Source organism: Globicephala melas, chromosome 18 (genome assembly GCF_963455315.2).
Source record: "Globicephala melas chromosome 18, mGloMel1.2, whole genome shotgun sequence".
Classification (NCBI taxonomy): domain Eukaryota; kingdom Metazoa; phylum Chordata; class Mammalia; order Artiodactyla; family Delphinidae; genus Globicephala; species Globicephala melas.
The window spans coordinates 5,527,153-5,544,121 of record NC_083331.1 but is presented as its reverse complement, the minus strand read 5'-3'; the positions used below and the strand labels follow the sequence as shown (position 1 = coordinate 5,544,121).

At 48.5% G+C, this 16,969-nt stretch overlaps 1 protein-coding gene across 1 annotated transcript in view; it reads left to right on the top strand.

The window, feature by feature from the left end:
- The window catches only part of FLT1 (fms related receptor tyrosine kinase 1), a 173,145-nt gene that overhangs the window by 132,158 nt on the left and 24,018 nt on the right, over nt 1-16,969 (top strand). Inside the window, exons 16-20 of the mRNA XM_030882597.2 lie at nt 551-657; nt 6,317-6,449; nt 11,324-11,428; nt 14,786-14,899; nt 16,323-16,411. Coding sequence (XP_030738457.1) covers nt 551-657; nt 6,317-6,449; nt 11,324-11,428; nt 14,786-14,899; nt 16,323-16,411 — 548 coding nt within the window. The remainder of the gene's footprint in view (nt 1-550; nt 658-6,316; nt 6,450-11,323; nt 11,429-14,785; nt 14,900-16,322; nt 16,412-16,969) is intronic.

Below are 16,969 nucleotides of genomic sequence, written 5' to 3'. Positions count from 1 at the left end.
TTGAGAAGCCCCAGACGTGAACAGCGGGACTGCGGAGCGCTGGCCTGGCCGCTCCAAAAGGAGTGAGCAGGCAATTGTGACAGTCCTGGGGTTGTATTTTTATTTTTAAAACCCACTTTGAAGAATTTTGTGAGTCCCCAGGGACACTTCTTATGTCTTTTTTTTTTTTTCTTTTTCTTTAGAATTTCCTCTAAAACCCATTAGGGAGCTCTCATATAGTCCAGATTTAGCGCTGTAATGAGGTTTTGTTCCTGCTTCAGTGTTTTTTCCCATTGTTAATTTCTCCTCTATTTCTGGGACTGTTTGCAAACTCGACAGCAAAATTTCTGGAAAGCCTTTTCGCTTCCACGTAAGTTTATGATGATAATAGCACAGACCCTGCCGGACCGAGAAGGTAAGAGGCTCTGTCCTGGAACCGGATTCCTGCTCCAGTCAGCCGATTGCACTCTGTGATGAAGCATTCCAGGTCACCGACCTTCTTCTGTCAAATCACAGACCCGGAGTTTGCGAGTGGCTGTCTAACGACCTCTTGGTGTTTTTATCTCTCCAGGAACCTCAGACAAGTCTAATCTGGAGCTGATCACTCTGACATGTACCTGTGTGGCTGCAACCCTCTTCTGGCTCCTGTTAACTCTCTTTATCCGAAAACTGAAAAGGGTAAGACCATTTCAGATGAAATGCTATGCTTCTTTTTGCATCATCTGCCCAAATGCCTAGCAGCGCCGTTGGTGTAGTGACATCATGCACGGTTCCCCCCCACCCCCAACCAGAATGCCTGCCTGATGTCCAGAGCAGGCCCTGAACAGATGGCAGACCCTCTTCCTCCCTCTGACCTGGTGAACACGGCAAATGCATCATTAAAACGTCTCTTGGGATTTCCCTGTGGTCCAGCGGTTAAGACTCCGCACTTTCACTGTAGGGGGCGCGGGTTCGATCCCTGGTCGGGGAACTAAGATCCTGCGTGCCGCACGGCCAAAAAAAAAAAAAAAGTATCTCAACCCTAACGTGGGGTGTTCAGAACAAAAGCTAGAGCAATGAACAGATGACTATTTCCCAGACACAGAAGGGACATTTTTGATATAAAGTCTTTCAGTTAAATTCAACATGAGACCTGGGAAGCGTTCATGTTCTTAACCTCTCTCTCTGCCAAGAACCAAAAGGGAAAAAGCAAAATAAAGGCGCAGCTCTGTCTCAGCTCTGCCGTCCCACACTCTTCGAGCCCCGTGATAAAACTGAGTTCTTCAGAGTGTGAGGCTCAGGGTGGAATTCAGGACATCAGATTCCTATCATTAGGCCTGGAGCACAGTTTGCTTCTCTGAAGTTTAATGGGGGAAAGAGCCAACCCTTACTCACTCATTCGTGGCCCAAATATCTCCCGTGTGCCTGCTTGGGGCAGAGTGCCAGACCCTGTGTAGGGACCTCTGACAACAGTGCAGAGCAAATGCTACCAAGCCGACTAAACAACACATAAGGGAGGGGAAGTCTGCAGTCAGAGAGACAGCACACGTCTGGGGCTGGAGCAAGCAGAGGGGACCCAGTGAAGAGGAGAGACTGACCCGGGGAAGAGGTGGGGATGAGAGACAAGGGGGCGCAGGAAAGGAGAGGAGAGGCTGCGGTGGCTGCCCAGACAGGGCCCTGTAAGCTGCGGGAAGAAACTCCCCCTGTGTTTTAGAAGTGAGAGGAAGCCTTGAAGGGGTGAGGTTAAGCAAAGGTGGGTGATTGTAAGGGTGAGAGATCTGTGTCTGGAAAGATGATTTCAGCTGTATGAGGAGAAAGGACCAGAGTGGGCAAGAGTGAATAGAGAAGAACCTAGCAGAAGACCTTGGTAGTCCAAGTCAGAAATGATGGTCATGGGACTTCCCTGGTGGCACAGTGGTTAAGACTTCCACACTCCCGATGCAGGGGGTCCAGGTTCGAAACCTGGTCAGGGAATTAGATCCCTCATGCTGCAACTAAGGAGCCCGCGAGCTGCAACTAAGGACCCAGTGCAACCAAATAAATAAATATTAAAAAAAAAAAAGAGAGAGAGAGAGAGAGGGACTTCCCTGGTGGCGCAGTGGTTAAGAATCCACCTGCCAAGGCAGGGGACATGGGTTCTAGCCCTGGTCCGGGAAGATCCCACGTGCCACGGAGTAACTAAGCCCGTGAGCCACAACTACTGAAGCCCACATGCCACAACTGCTGAGCCCACGTGCCACAACTACGGAAGCCCGCGTGCCTAGAGCCCGTGCTCCGCAACAAGAGAAGCCACCACGATGAGAAGCACGCACACCTCAACAAAGAGTAGCCGCAGCTCGCCACAACTAGAGAAAGCCCGCCCGCAGGAACAAAGACCCAACGCAGCCAAAAATAAATAAATAATTTAACTAAAAAAAAAAAAAAGAAATGATGGTCGCTTAGTCTAAATGATTAGAGTCAAGAGATATTTGGGAGATAAAATCAACAGGACTTGGAAGGTAACAAGGAGGCTTCCTCAATTTCTAGAGATGTCTTAGCCCTTATTAGAAAGCTTTTTTTTTTTTTGGCTGTACCACAGGGCATGTGGGGTCCTAGTTCCCTGACCAGGGATTGAACCCGTGCCCCCCTCAGTGGAAGTGTGGAGTCCCAACCACTGGACCACCAGGGAAGTCCCTATTAGCCCTTATTAATGTGCCAGGTCTCTGTGGCCCCTTGTGGGACGTTCGTTATGTTGTATCTCAGTTAATCCTTTAAAAAACACAAAGATGTAAATATATTATTATTCCCATTTAATAGAGAGGGAAACTGAGGCTTGGAAAGGTAAAGTAACTTGCCCAAAGTCACTAAGCGAGTTAGAATCAGAGCTGAGTTTTGACCCAGGTTGTTTGACCTTAGACTTGCTATTCAGAACCAGGAAGGTGTACTTTACAGTGTCGGTATGTGGGATGGCAGCCCTCCTCCACGGTGAGTAAGTAACATCAGGCTTTTGTTGTATTGAGTGATTGGCTTTGAGACGTGACCATGAAGGCCACTGCTTTCGAAGGAAAGGAAAGTTAAACAATGGGGTTTTGAAAGGGGAGGTACATCATATAGGGAAACAGAGCTAACAAAAGCAAAACTTGCCAAATCTGTAAGGGAGGTACAAAGACTACAGAGTTCAAAGGACAAGAGGGGGAGAAAAACTTCAGAGAAAGCCCAGCTCAGAGACAGACTTTGAAGGCTGTGGCTGGAAGAAAAGCAGCAGAAAGACACATCCCACCTGAACTCCTGCCCACTCCCCAGGTTAGGGAAGGAGTCTGGTTACCTTGCATAGAGGAACCTAGTGGAAATAAAACTGGAAAGGCAAACTGGGACTAAATTGAAGAGGTCCTTTGTATTTCTAAAAATTTAGGAAATTTTAATGTCAATAAAAGGATGAGAGGGCTTCCCTGGTGGCTCAGTGGTTGAGTCTGCCTGCCGATGCAGGGGACACGGGTTCGTGCCTGGGTCCGGGAAGATCCCACATGCCACAGAGCGGCTGGGACCGTGAGCCATGGCCGCTGAGCCTGCGCGTCCAGAGCCTGTGCTCCGCAACGGGAGAGGCCACAACAGTGAGAGACCCACGTACCGCAAAAAAAAAAAAAAAGGATGAGAGCAAGAAAGTATCGTAACCGGATGCCAGTAACCGGATGCCTATAGAATTCGAGAAGTAATTGGTTGTAGGAGGTGAGGGGGAGCAAGGTGTCAGGAATTATTTCTAGACAATTCCTCCAACCTCAGAGTAAATCCTCGCTGATAAGGGCTGGATTTTCTCTCGTTTTTTTTTATAAATTTATTTTTGGCTGCGTTGGGTCTTCGTTGCGATGTGCGTGCTTCTCATTGCGGTGGCTTCTCTTGTTGCGGAGCACAGGCTCCAGGTGCACGGGCTTCAGTAGTTGTGGCGTGTGGGCTCAGTTGCTCCGCGGCACGTGGGATCCTTCCGGACCAGGGCTCGAACCCGTGTCCCCTGCCTTGGCAGGCAGATTCTTAACCACTGCACCACCAGGGAAGCCCTGTATTTTCTCTTTTTATCCTCACCCTGCATAGGCCAGTGTTACAACTAAAGCTAACGTTTATCCATACCTCCTATACTCCAGGCCGTACTTGCTTTAGGTGGACTATTTCATTTGATATTCACAGCAACCCTATGAGATAAGTACCATTACCATCACTCTTTTACAGACAAGAAAACTAGCCTTAAAAAGGTTAAGCACCTTCCCCAAGGTTATATGCTGGTCCGATTCCAATCCAGGCCGTCACATTCAGAGCCTGGACTCTGAAGCGCCTGGCGGTGCGATTTCCACGCCAAGCACCTAGTGGCTGCTCGGTGTTCATGTCAATTGAAGGAATAAATATTTGTCAACCAAGATTCTACTTCATACTCGTCTCAAAGCCCTTCCTGAAGGCTTGTTGGGCGTTTCCTCTCATCCGCCTTATTGAGATGAAGCGCAGATTCCACAGGTGCCGTGTGGGAAGACCGCCTTCATGGCCTGCTGCCTTGCCTCCATCACCCCTGCCCACCTTCCCTCACCTCCTGCAGGACCCAGGCTGTCCCTGGCTGGGCTCTAGCTCTTCCTGTGCTCTTGGAAGACTGGAGACCGTTTCTCATGGCCGTGGCTACAGCAGACACTGAAGGCTTGAGTCATGAAACCTCTTCCAGCAGTGAGCACTAATGAACACCCAGCACCCTGGCGTAGGAACTTACATTCCTCTCCAGCCGCACAGCCTCGCACGAGCGTCTGACAGGCTGGGGCCCTCCCGTCTAACACCGCTGGCAATCGCAGTTCGTGACGAACGTGCCCCCTATCTTTCTCCATTTTCCACTCTTCGTGGCAGGCAAATCTTCCTGCCTTGAGCTATCTGTCACACATTTTAGTGATAATTTTTGTGAGAAAGAGACAGATTGCAAGTGATGGATGAGGTGAGCTGTGACAGCCCAGAACGGGGTGAGTCAGGGCCGAAGAATGTGGGCTGGTGTGAAATCGGGTGGATGGAGAGGTTCATCTTCTCTACTGAACTCTGATCCTGTTTAGGGAAGTGCACTGAAAGGAAGGGCCTGAAACTCATTTAAATGAAGTGTACATAACTTCCAGGCAAGAGTTATCAAAACCTAGCATATATAGGCAAACATACTTCCCGTCTGTCCTGCCCACAGAAATGCCGTCAATTCTACAATGAATTAATATTAACGGGGCATCACCCATTAATGTGAACCTAAGACACTAAATGTAAAACCAGTTACGTATGATCTGAAATAAAGGGTGTTTTCTGGGCTTAATTTGCATTACCAAGATAAAACAAGCACTAGAAGGTAGAGGCCACCTTATTTATTTGACCAGTGGCCAACAGAACTTGGAATGTGACTGTGTGTAAGTCTCACCCCTTGGCCTTTGAAATAATCAACTTCTACTTCTTATTGAGGATAAATCTTTTTTTCCTTTTTGTACATTTTTCTTTTTATCTTTTTCCTGCGTCTGAGTCACAGTAATGTATGGTAAATGTGAACTTGCAATATATTGAACAAGTTTGCATTTTACATGAATTTTAATATAAATAACTCTAATTCAAACGGAACAGTTTGGATGAATCCAATACATCTGAACAGGGACTCACAAAATTTTGGTCACCAGGAAACTTGTGTAGCCTACTTGTTGGTGGATTCCTTTATTTCAGAAGTGCTGACTTTTCAGTGTTCGTGAAGTGCTGAGCTCAGAGCCCTTTTTCTTAAACTCCTCCAGGAAAGTCTTGTACTAATCTCACTATAGTCTTCTCAGGTTGCTGCAGCAACTGGGGGGCCAGGCCTTCTGAGTATATTTAAACACTTCACGTGAAATGTGCCTCTCAACCATCCCAGGGATCCGGGGTTTACTTTGCCACCTCTGGCCTTTCTCGCAAATGTAGAAAAGCCCAGTCGTGGAGCCCGCTGTTGACTCATCTGTCGTGTGTACTCCTGCATGTGGAGAATGGTCATGGAAAGTTATTTTTAGCCACAGTTTGGAATGATTTTATTAAAATGCCTTGCATTTTTTTCAGAGGACTATTGCTTGTTTAAGAACAAGCAATAGGATCACAGCGGGATCTGAGCGCATCTGGTCTGAGACAGGACGGTGGAGCGGGTGCCGCAGAAATGCATTGTGGGAATAGTAAGGGGTTGCTGGATGAAAATTGCACGCTCACGTGGGATGTGTCTGTGGGTATGCAGAGGGTCCTTCCTGTTCCCCACCACGTGGTTTCAACCCTACGAACCAAAATAGCACGCGACATTGCCAAGTGTGGTCTCTTGAATATCCGGGTTTTTAAAGTTGTTTCCTTCTTGGTGACGTTGAGATCTATTTCTCAGTCTTCTTCCGAGATGAAAACTGACTACCTATCGATTATCGTGGACCCAGATGAAGTTCCCCTGGATGAGCAGTGCGAACGGCTCCCTTACGATGCCAGCAAGTGGGAGTTTGCCCGGGAGAGACTTAAACTGGGTAAAGTATTTGTTCCACAGATTCCTAAACCCATAACCGAGCACCTACTACTTGCAAAGCACTGCGCTTTGAGGGACGCAGAGGTCGACTAGACTCGGGATTCTACCCTACCCTCTACTTCTTTAGAGATAAAGAAGTCTCTAGAATCCTAAGACAGAAGGTCAAGGGGACAAGGCAGCACCTGTTAATTCTTTCAACAATTATTAAGCACCGAGCAGCAGATGCTCGTCTAGGGGCTGGGGATGCAAAGGTGTTCGAGTCTGTCCCCTCGAAGGGACAAGGACACAGCTGTAAGAGCCGATAAGTGGAGGAGAAGGAGAGAGCTTAGTTCCAGCAGAGTCTTACGAGTACAGACACTCTTAACTAATGACATATTTGTGGATGAGAAATTGGTGACACAGAACACAATTCAGGGTGAGGAGATGCAGTAAAAGCAAATATATGGTGAAAGGGTTGGTGCTCTGCAAGGCTGAGGATCAAAACCCCCTCTGCACGAACCTACAAATTACATGCTTTGAATTTCCCCGGGTGTTTGAAATGTCCACACAGAGAAAAAAAGCCCTTGGGGGTCACTTACGTGTCATTTATGAAGAGGGAGGATTGCTGCTTCCTAGGTAACAGGGACGCTCTAAACACCGGGCCAACGTGCTTTCTCTCCAGCTTACCCCCAACCTCCTCCAGCTCAGACAGCACAATGCAACTTAACCTCCAGCCCACGGTGCTACAAAACGACAGGAGCCTCAGATCCTCTTGCCCAGATATCTGGATAGTGGCTTCTGAAAGTTTTCCACTCTCTCCTGTGTGTGTGCCAGAATCATTAATATTCAGAACTAAGAAAAGAGATCATGGAGCCAGCGGAGCCTGTTGTTCCAGTTCACTCGCACGGCCCCCCCTCCTCCACATGCAGACTGTATTGGGGTCGGGGTGTGAGGGGACAGAGAGGGAGAAATGGCTTTTCTTATTGTTCTCTTGGGCCTTGAAATGATTCCACTTACAGTTCTCCCTCCATGAGAAAGAAGACTTGGCCTCAAGAGTGCCTGCTGTTTGGCTTGGGGAAGAAGATTAGGAATCAGTAAAAGGCCGGAGAGACAGGCGAAAGCCAGCAATGGCTGCCGACGGGGCGGGGAAAAAAAATCAACTAAATTTAGAGTAGTTCAGGGCAGGTGGCACACTAGATGAGTTCCTTCTGCAAGTCTAAATTATATGGCAGCTGGCCCAGCCCACCCCGCCAGTGACCTTGGCAGGGAACATGGGATAGTTTTCCCACAACCGTAAGCCATTCTCAGGCCACACTGCTTTCCAGAGTTATTAGTCACAAGCAGACATGCGTCTTTCTGTATAGGAAACACGAGCTTTCTGTCCCATTTCTTCATTCCTTGGCCTAGTACCATAGTGATCCTTGACGACACATCAAGGGAGAATGCTAACCCTTCTACCAGAATTCCCCTGGGGCTCTGTGAGTTTAGAGAATCCCATTTCAGAAGAGTCTCCTTGAAGATCTTTTGCTTCTTTTCCTTCCCGGAGCTGCCAGATGCTATGATTCGGCTAATGTACGTGTGAGTGTCTTTGACGGATGAGGGTAAGTGGGTCAAATCAGCGAACTCTGCCTTTCAATGCAGAGTGTGGCTGCAAGGGCCAGAGGAGATTTATTTGGCTTAAAAGAAAATACATGGGCTTCCCTGGCGGTGCAGTGGTTGAGAGTCCGCCTGCTGATTCAGGGGACACGGGTTCGTGCCCCGGTCTGGGAAGATCCTACATGCCGCGGAGCGGCTAGGCCCGTGAGCCATGGCCGCTGAGCCTGCGCGTCCGGAGCCTGTGCTCCGCAACGGGAGAGGCCACAACGGTGAGAGGCCCGCGTACCGCAAAAAAAAAAAAAAAAAAAAAAAACACACATGACAGAAAGTAATCTGAAGTAACGTCTGGCAACTGAAAGTAACCAAAATTATGTCTGGATGGATGAAGAGGAAAAGCTGGCTGGATGGGCAGTTACAGGGGGTTAGAAATGTAGAGAAATACACAGACCAAACGGCTTCTGATTTCAGCTGAGTGTACCCTGGGTTACGACTCGCAGCCCTGGTGACAGAAGTCAGAACTGACAGCACCTGATAGACAGAGTGAGAGTTTGGGTCAAAGTTGTTGCTACCATTGAAATTCCTGAAACCCAGAATGAAAAAAAACCCTGTTTTGTTAGAGATGCCTCACTCAACCTGGGCGAGAATTCCACTTCTATGCGTTTATCACGGAAGTTGGGATAATGCCTGACAGCGCATCTTCCCATTGGAAAGTAAAGTCAGGATTATCTAACGTGGGAAAGCACACATGGAGTGTGGAATGTGGCAAGTGGATGGTGCTGCCTAGTATGAGATGAGCCCTGGATGCCCAAGAGGGTCTCGGCCCCGGGCTGCCCTGCACTCGCCCCACAGTGTCCCAGGCACCCTGGCCAGTCACTCTCGGAGGAGATTCCAATATCCTCTCATGGTATGACAATGCCCTAGCACTTTTCCAAGTTAGTGGCATTTAGGTGACACCGAGGAGGATTTTAAGGGAAAAGAAGGACCAGGCAAGATCGAGTCCGGTGTGACGGGGCTCCCCTGACCCTGGAACTGCAGATCCGCCAAAGGATGGCAACTGCGCCAGATGATTGAAGAGCCCGTGATAGCTTCGGGCCGTGCTCGAGGCGGCAGTCAGCTTCCAGGAGAATAAATGAAAAGGCAGGGAAGTCTAGTGAGTACAAGCGCCTTCTCACTGGTCAAAGCAAACTCCCCAAACACTTGTCAAAATAAAGTGTTTTGTGTGATGGCTAAGAAGGGAATGCACGGGGGCTGAAGCTGTGGGAAGGAAAAGGATGTCGCCTGCCCCAAGTGAGCAGGGGTCTGTGAACCCTGTGGAGAGTTGTCCCAACACAGAGATGCTCTTCATCTGTCTCAGACTCAGGACACTTCATATTAGATGGCAGAAGGCAGTGCAGAAGAAAAAGTGTTCTTTCACCCTACAAAAGCAAGGGATAAACCTCTACCCAAAGTGCGCCTGTGTTTACAATCTGGAGAAGGTATCTGCCCGTGTTCTCTCCATACGTGATTTCGGGGTTCACCGGAGGCTCTTTTATTGAAACGAGAACTCCTGACTTTGCTATTTCTTGGATGCTTTTATCTGAAGAAGGGAGCAGAGACTCTATCCCTGTCCATGGAGCATGCTCTGGGAGGATGACCTGATCATCCGACAGGTGCACGACAGGTCACGACAGGTCACATCCGACAGGTGCACGACTGGTCAAATGTGCACGACAGGTGCACATTTGACCAGGGGAAGCGTGTTGTTTCACCAGTGTCTCCTCCTAACGCAGAGCGTGTCCCCGTGAGACCCAGGCGGGAAGACGCCGCTGATGTCACTGGGGACGGAGCTCTTTCCACCTCCTCACTGGATGTGACCTCGGGTGGGTGGTGGCGGGAGTTGCACATAAAAGTACAAAGCTTCTAAGAGGATGAGGAAGCAGGAAAGCTTCATTACCAATTTTCTAGGAATCTTAAAACACAAACAACGAACTGTGTCCTTTGGGGGAAGGGACTGGCGTATGAAGAAGATAGGAAAGAAAGAAGGAGGGAAAGTTAGCTCACTGAAGGCGCATTATCAGAACAGTCTCAGCACGAGGACTTGGTTGGAACTGGAGGCTGTGTGTGGAAGTAACACTCCCCCTACCAGGACTTACTTTTGACCAGAGGCATTCTGTTGGCTTTCCAACACTCCCGACCCCCCCGCCGCCGCCAGAAGAACCAAAATAAAGGCGACTTCTCAGGCTTACTCTTTCTTCTGACGTATCATGCTTGAGTGCACAGCTTCTCTAGGTTGTACTCAGCAACCTGTTTCCTGGTGGAGCAGAAGGAAGCCCTGATAGAACGGGTGGCGGAGGTGTTCCAGGGGCAGGGGTGGTCCCTCCTCATCTCTGTGCACCGTTCAGGTGTGCAACTCACGGGGGCCCCTCTGGCTACCCAGGACTGCATGAGACTTGCTGTCAGCATCTCACAAATTCCCAGATGCGACTCTTCATTCTGCACTAATACACAGGGGACCCAGGTGCATCAGGCACCAGGCCAAGTTCTGGGAAGATTCAGACATGGTCACTGCCCCTTTGAGTGAAGTTTGTCTCATTCAAGGGTGAGAAAAAAAAAAAGTGTTTAAGAGTCATTACGACATAGCGTACCGGGTACCGTGAATGAGACCTCACTTTGTCACTGCATCTGGCAACCAGCTCTCTGTGGCTGAAACAAATTACTAGGCCCATGTTTGGAACCATGAAGATTTATAATCATCATGTAAAGACACGTTGGAAATACTGGGAATATCTTGCCTGGCGAGGAGGTCTGAGAAACAACTTAATTATTTTTTGGTAGCTCTGAAGCATCATTATAACCAACAGCTGTAACCCCCCTTCTCCATTTCCTCCCTTTGCTGAAAACAGATCAGAAGAAGTAAGCTTAAGTGGCAAGAAGAGGGGCTTAGGTTACACATAGGGAAATTTTTGTGGTAGTAACGTTAGTAAACAATGGAAAAGACCACTCAGGATGTGGTAGCCTCTCCCCACAAGAAGGACTTTGTAAAAGAGGAAACTGGCCATCCACCTGCACCAGACGCCTTCTAGGGGCCTAGCCTAGCTGTGAAGGATGAGGGCAACACAGTAGCACGATAAAGAGTTGAAAGGAAGATACCCCAGAAATGTGTCCTGACCCTTTTGGGGTCAGTTCATTGGAGGTTCCATTCAGAACTACATGCCACACACACACACACACACACAGGGAAAAGGCCCTTTCTTCCTGAGAAAAGACTTAAACGCACCCTGCTGGCTTGGCAAACAAACCAACGTCTTCTTTTCATTGTAGGCAAATCACTTGGAAGAGGGGCTTTTGGAAAAGTGGTCCAAGCATCTGCATTTGGCATTAAGAAATCACCTACGTGCCGGACGGTGGCTGTAAAGATGCTGAAAGGTATGGATGGTGTAAGTTTGGTTTTCAGCTCACCCATTACGTCCCCTAAATGCTGGCCCAAGTTGGGTGTGGCCTAGGAACAGACAGAAGCCATTTCTGCTCTGGCCACAAAACTTGCTTCTGCTGGAAGCCCCTTGACCTCCGGAGCTTTAGATGAGACCAGCAGGAGCTCAGAATAAACCTTGGAAAGGAAACAGTTCAGCGTTATCCACGGGAAAATGATTTCCGTCTCCTCAGAGATCTTTCTCCTACCACATCTCAGATTTTTCTAGAGTACCAGGGACTCAAGCCCACAGGAACCACACGTACAAAGTTTGGGAATGATCCATTATGGCGTTATGATGGCAACTTAGCTGTACGTCATAAATCTCAAAGGCTTAGCTGGGGCTGAACCTCACTATAAAGTAAGAATATGAAGCTAGAACAGTTGAGTTGATCAGAACTTCAAGCTATTTTATAGCGTCAGGTCCCACCCATTAAACATTTCCTCTTTAGAAATAAAAACAAAACAAAACCGAAAACAACAAACTATCTTCCTATGTTGAAGATACTATCACCCTGTGAGGCACTGGGAGGTAGAGACGAAGCACACGGTGACTTACGACCCGCCCCTAAGACAGCGTGAAAATGAAAAGTCACTGAAAGTCACGTCAGCCAAACATCTCCAAGACTCATAGGTCCTTTAAAGCATAGAAAATACTTCACTGTGATGAAATTGTCATGTTACTTCAATGCGTTTTAAGCTTCCCAAACCAAAAAGAAACAGGACTGAAAACCCAAAGGGCAATTTTCAGCTTTCCAAAGTCTCTAAGATATTGCCAGGGGATTTTGAGGCGTAGAAGGCTATGCGCCCAGCTAAGCAGGTAGCTGGCAGAGGTTCCAGCAGAAAGGCCCATGGGCTGAGGGAGACTTCAAAGCCTTCGTTTTCATCCAGCAGTGACACCGTCATTGTAAAAAGTCCCATGTAATAATATTTTTCCACTTCAAAAGGCTGTTGAGTGAAGGCTCTGATAAAACTCTGCAACGAACCTGACAGTTCTACTCTGAAAGTAGCCAGGGAAAGAGCTTTGCATCCACAAAGCAGGCCTTGTTCAAGGTGAACTACCCAGATGATGGTGGGCATCTCTGTGAGAATACCTGTAGTCCAGCACCCCCCATACCCCCCTCCCACCCAGATTCTAAAGAGAAGAAGCATCAGCATGTCTTCCATGTGAGAAAGCACCAGACTAGGTACTTTACTTTAGTAGCTTGAACTGCATGAAGTTGCCACTTTTATTTTTCTCTCTACAGCCTTTGTGAGGTAGATATTATTATCCCAACTTGCAGATGAAGAAACATGGCCCAGAAAGGTTAAACAGCCTCTGCAAGGCCACACAGCTGAGCAGTGCAAAACTAAGGGTTTGGGTGCCAGGCTCTCCCCCCCGCCACACACACACCTCAGTGCTACAGAAGGGCTGCAGAGGCACAGCCTCCTAGAAATGATCCATTGCTCCAAAATCCTGAAAATGCTCCTGGCCTGGGTTCTGGAGGCAAGCTAGTATATCCAGCCTTGAGATAAGTTGAAACTAAATCTGGAAGCATCTGTTTCCTCAGCTAGTTTTGTCTCCCTGCTTACTACCACACACCATCTCTAGGAGAGGCAAGTCGGCTGCCCATGCTTGTCTACTGTGGCTAAAGGGGCATCAACGCGTGGAGGGATGAATTTGAGGGGGACATTCTGACTGGCAATTTTATTTTTTTAACGGGCCAGAGAATGTGTTCTATGCAATACAGAAATAGGGTGTGTAGTATCTGTATAAATGCTTATCTTTTTTTTTTTTTTAAGCCATCAGCCTTGATTGAAAAAGACTGCCAAGTCACCCACTATGTAACATTCCTAAAAAACTATTTTCATTCAAGCTTTCTTGTTTAAACTGGTTGGCCATCTGTTTCTAGGAGAAACTGGAAAGGCAGAATGTCAAACAAAGGCCATGAGTCAGAAGCTCTTTCAAAGTGCCCTTGAGCAAAACCTTTAACCTTTTTGGGCCTTAAGCCCATGTCTGAAATGAGAAGAGTAATCATGCTGTTTATTTGTCTAACAAATATTTGTTGAGCATCTACTGTGAGCCAATCCCAATCCCACTGGGAGGCTTCTAGAGTTTATCTGGTTATTATTAAAAAATGATTTGTGCTTATGAAATACCACGTTGGTATCTACCACAATGTGAAGTGCACATCCTTCACATGCACAGATGCGATGTGAAATGCACGACCCGTTTCCAGGACTGTCCTGCAGAAATACTTGCACACGGGTACAAAGATCACAGGCTGTTTATTCCAGCATATTTGTAACGGCAAAAACAAAAACAAAACAAAACTGCAGACAGTCTAAATGTCAGGAATGCCATTAATCAATTTAAAAGAATGGGGAAAGTCTATGACATTTAAAGGGGGGGAAAAGCAAATTATATATATCAAATTTGCTTTTATATTTTTATATATGATCCCATTTATGTAAACGGAAAAGACCTTTGATTGGGTACATATAGTTATAAGTGCATAGAAAAAGCTCTGAAACGCCAAATGATGAACAGTGGTTACTGCTAAAAAGGTGAACTGGGGTGGCTTTCACTTTTCACTCTATAAACATCATATTGTTGAAATATGTTTACAGCAAGCTTATATGACTTTTTTTTTTTACTTGTAAACATAATTAAAAATTTTTAAATGCCTTAGAAGTTAACCAATAAGAACAAACAGACAAGACAAACTTAATTTAGGCTTTAGACTCTGCTAATTCTTAGATTGACACTGTTTATCTCTGAGAATGAAGTTGAATTCAGATGCTCATGGAACCTCATGACTTGAGATAACCCTGCAGACTCCGGAGAGGAAAAGGTTATAGAGAGAAAATAACACACGGCAGAGATGTTTACAGAAGGGGCCATTCTGCCCTTGCAGGCCCCTTTGTAACTTCTCAAAGCGGGGGAAGTGAGAAAAAGAGGTGAGGTGTGGGATCATCCCCCGCCTGGAAAGTTCTCGCTGGGCCTGGTTCTGACGCAAGGAAGCCTTTGGAAGGCGCTCTCCCCAGGTGCCCAGCTCCAAGTCAGCACGTTACTGAACAGGACGAGGTCCACCAAGGGGAGACGTCCAGTGACTAACCCCACTACCACCCTGCGCCTCACTGTAACCAAGACCCTTCTGGCTCAAGAGGGTGGGAGGAATGAATACAGGCTGGAGGCTGGCCCTTCTGCAGACTGTGGGGAATCCAGTGCAGTAAGGGCTGAGCACTGCCAAACACACAGGGCAGGAGGGCCGCCCCAGAGGAAAGAGCCCCATGGTCCCGTTGCCTTGATTCTCCCCTTGATCCTCACACAGAGGGGGCCACGGCCAGTGAGTACAAGGCTCTGATGACCGAGCTCAAGATCTTGACCCACATCGGCCACCACCTGAACGTCGTCAACCTGCTGGGAGCCTGCACCAAGCAAGGAGGTAAAGGGGAAGGGAGGGCCTGCCCGTCCCGGTTCACGCGGCCTGGCGAGCTCCCTGTCCCGCAGCCCTTCTCCCCCGCCTCCTGGCACACGGCCTGGTAATAGTCCAGAGGAAGCAGCCTGTCCGTTGATGGAAGGTGCTGCCATCCTGGAAGTGCCTTCCCTGGCTACTCAGCTTAAAGGTTCTGGACAGAAGGACTCCCTTTGAGACCTCCTTCCGCAGGCTCGAGGTCAAGGCAGGGCGTTTTTCCCAGGATGACTTGGGAGGAGTATGACCGGAGCCAAGGTAAATGCACAGAAGGTTAGCATCCCTTGAAGCTCCATCCGGAGGAAGGAATCACTCCCGGCAGGCTCCCAGGAGGAGGTGGGGTGCGGACACGGCCTTCGGACAGGCCGTACCCACAGGGCCAAGTGCAGGGACAGGGTGCATTATGACTGAGGACTCGCACACCTTTCCATCCTCCCCTAGGGCGCCTTTAGTACTCCCAGCATGCCCCAGGACAGGGCCCACGTGCAGAAGCCTCTCTGGGGCCACTTCCGCTTTGACCCAGAACCGGAAGTTGTTCTTGCCCTGTGGGCCTAGAGCCCAGCGGGTGAGCGGTGGGGATGGCGCCTTCGGGGAGCCCAGGGGACCCGCAGTGCAGCTCGGGGCTTTCCTTTCCAACCCTCTGGCCTCTTTTGACTAGGGGTCGCCAAACGATGGCCGGTCAGCCTGGGAGCTTACTTTGACCGTTTTTAGTAGTTGGGGGTGGGGGGGAATATTTTGTGACATGGGAAAACGCTATGCAACTCAAATTTGTGCGTTCCTAAAGTTGGATTGGAGCGCGGCCACTCATTTGGTTGTACTGTCGTCTACAGGTGCTTTCCGGTTACAAAGGCAGAGAGCTGAGTAGTTGTGTGGCCTACAAGCCTAAAACAGTTACCGTCCCTGTCTCTTTCTTTATGAGTTTGCCGATCCCTGCTTTAGACCTTACAAGCCCTGGGGCAACCTCCGTGCAGACACCCCCAGGTGGCCATGCAGCTGGAGGGGGGGGGTCAGGCCAGACAGGACCTGGGAGGGAGGGGCTGGTGTGACAGTGTCCTGAGGCCAAGGGGCCAAGAGGGTGGCTGGCAGTTACAGGTAGAGCCCTGACCTTGGCCCTTCCCCTCCCCTCCCCACAGTTCTTTCTCTCCCACTCTTTTTTCTGCTTCTTCCCCAGTCCGACCCCCACCAATTGTCTCCTTTTCCTTTTGTATATTTTTTTAAACCCCTTCTCAGGTCCAGTTGGAAAAACAAAAACAAAAAAACTCTCCCACCCCCAAGTTGCATCCCCCAGACCCCGCTAATATAAAGACAAGTTGGTTTGAGGTTTCTCAGGCCCACTGATGGCTGGCAGATGGCTGGCTGGCTTGGTGTGGCTGAGCATGTGTCGTTTTGCCTGCAGGGCCTCTGATGGTGATTGTGGAATACTGCAAACACGGAAATCTCTCCAACTATCTCAAGAGCAAACGGGCCTTATTCCTTCTCAACAAGGTAAGGAACTTAGGGGTTGGAGGTTTTTCAAGACAGCAGTGAGTTTCCGTTTAGGCTGTAGCAGCATAAAGCAAGAGAAACTATTTTTCCATTGCCAACTAAAGAATGTCACTAGCCATCCATCCAGCTCTGCAAGGATTGAGTCATGAGCCACTGCAGTCGCTGACCTTTAACACACCCTGAAAGGAGTTCAGGGGCGGAGATCAGGAATGAGGCGCTCTGTGCTCTGGGAAAACTAGCAGAACAGGCCTTCAGATCGTTACATATTTTCAGGAGAAAATTTTTTTTTTTTTTGTGGAACCTGGATTCTTGCATCTTCTCATACTTAGAAAAGCCCCGAAACCATTAACTAAGATGTCTGTTCTGCATAACTAGTGGCAGCCTTCTGCCAAGATGTGTGCTTAATTGCACGTCCCCTTTTCACCAACAGCACGTATATGCTGACCTCGCCCCCTACCTCTTCAGAGCAGTTTCCCAGAGCTCTCTGAGAGGCTGCTCCCGGGCTACAGTCCTCAGAAAGACACTGAATGAACCCAACTCACAGCTTTTACGTTGTGC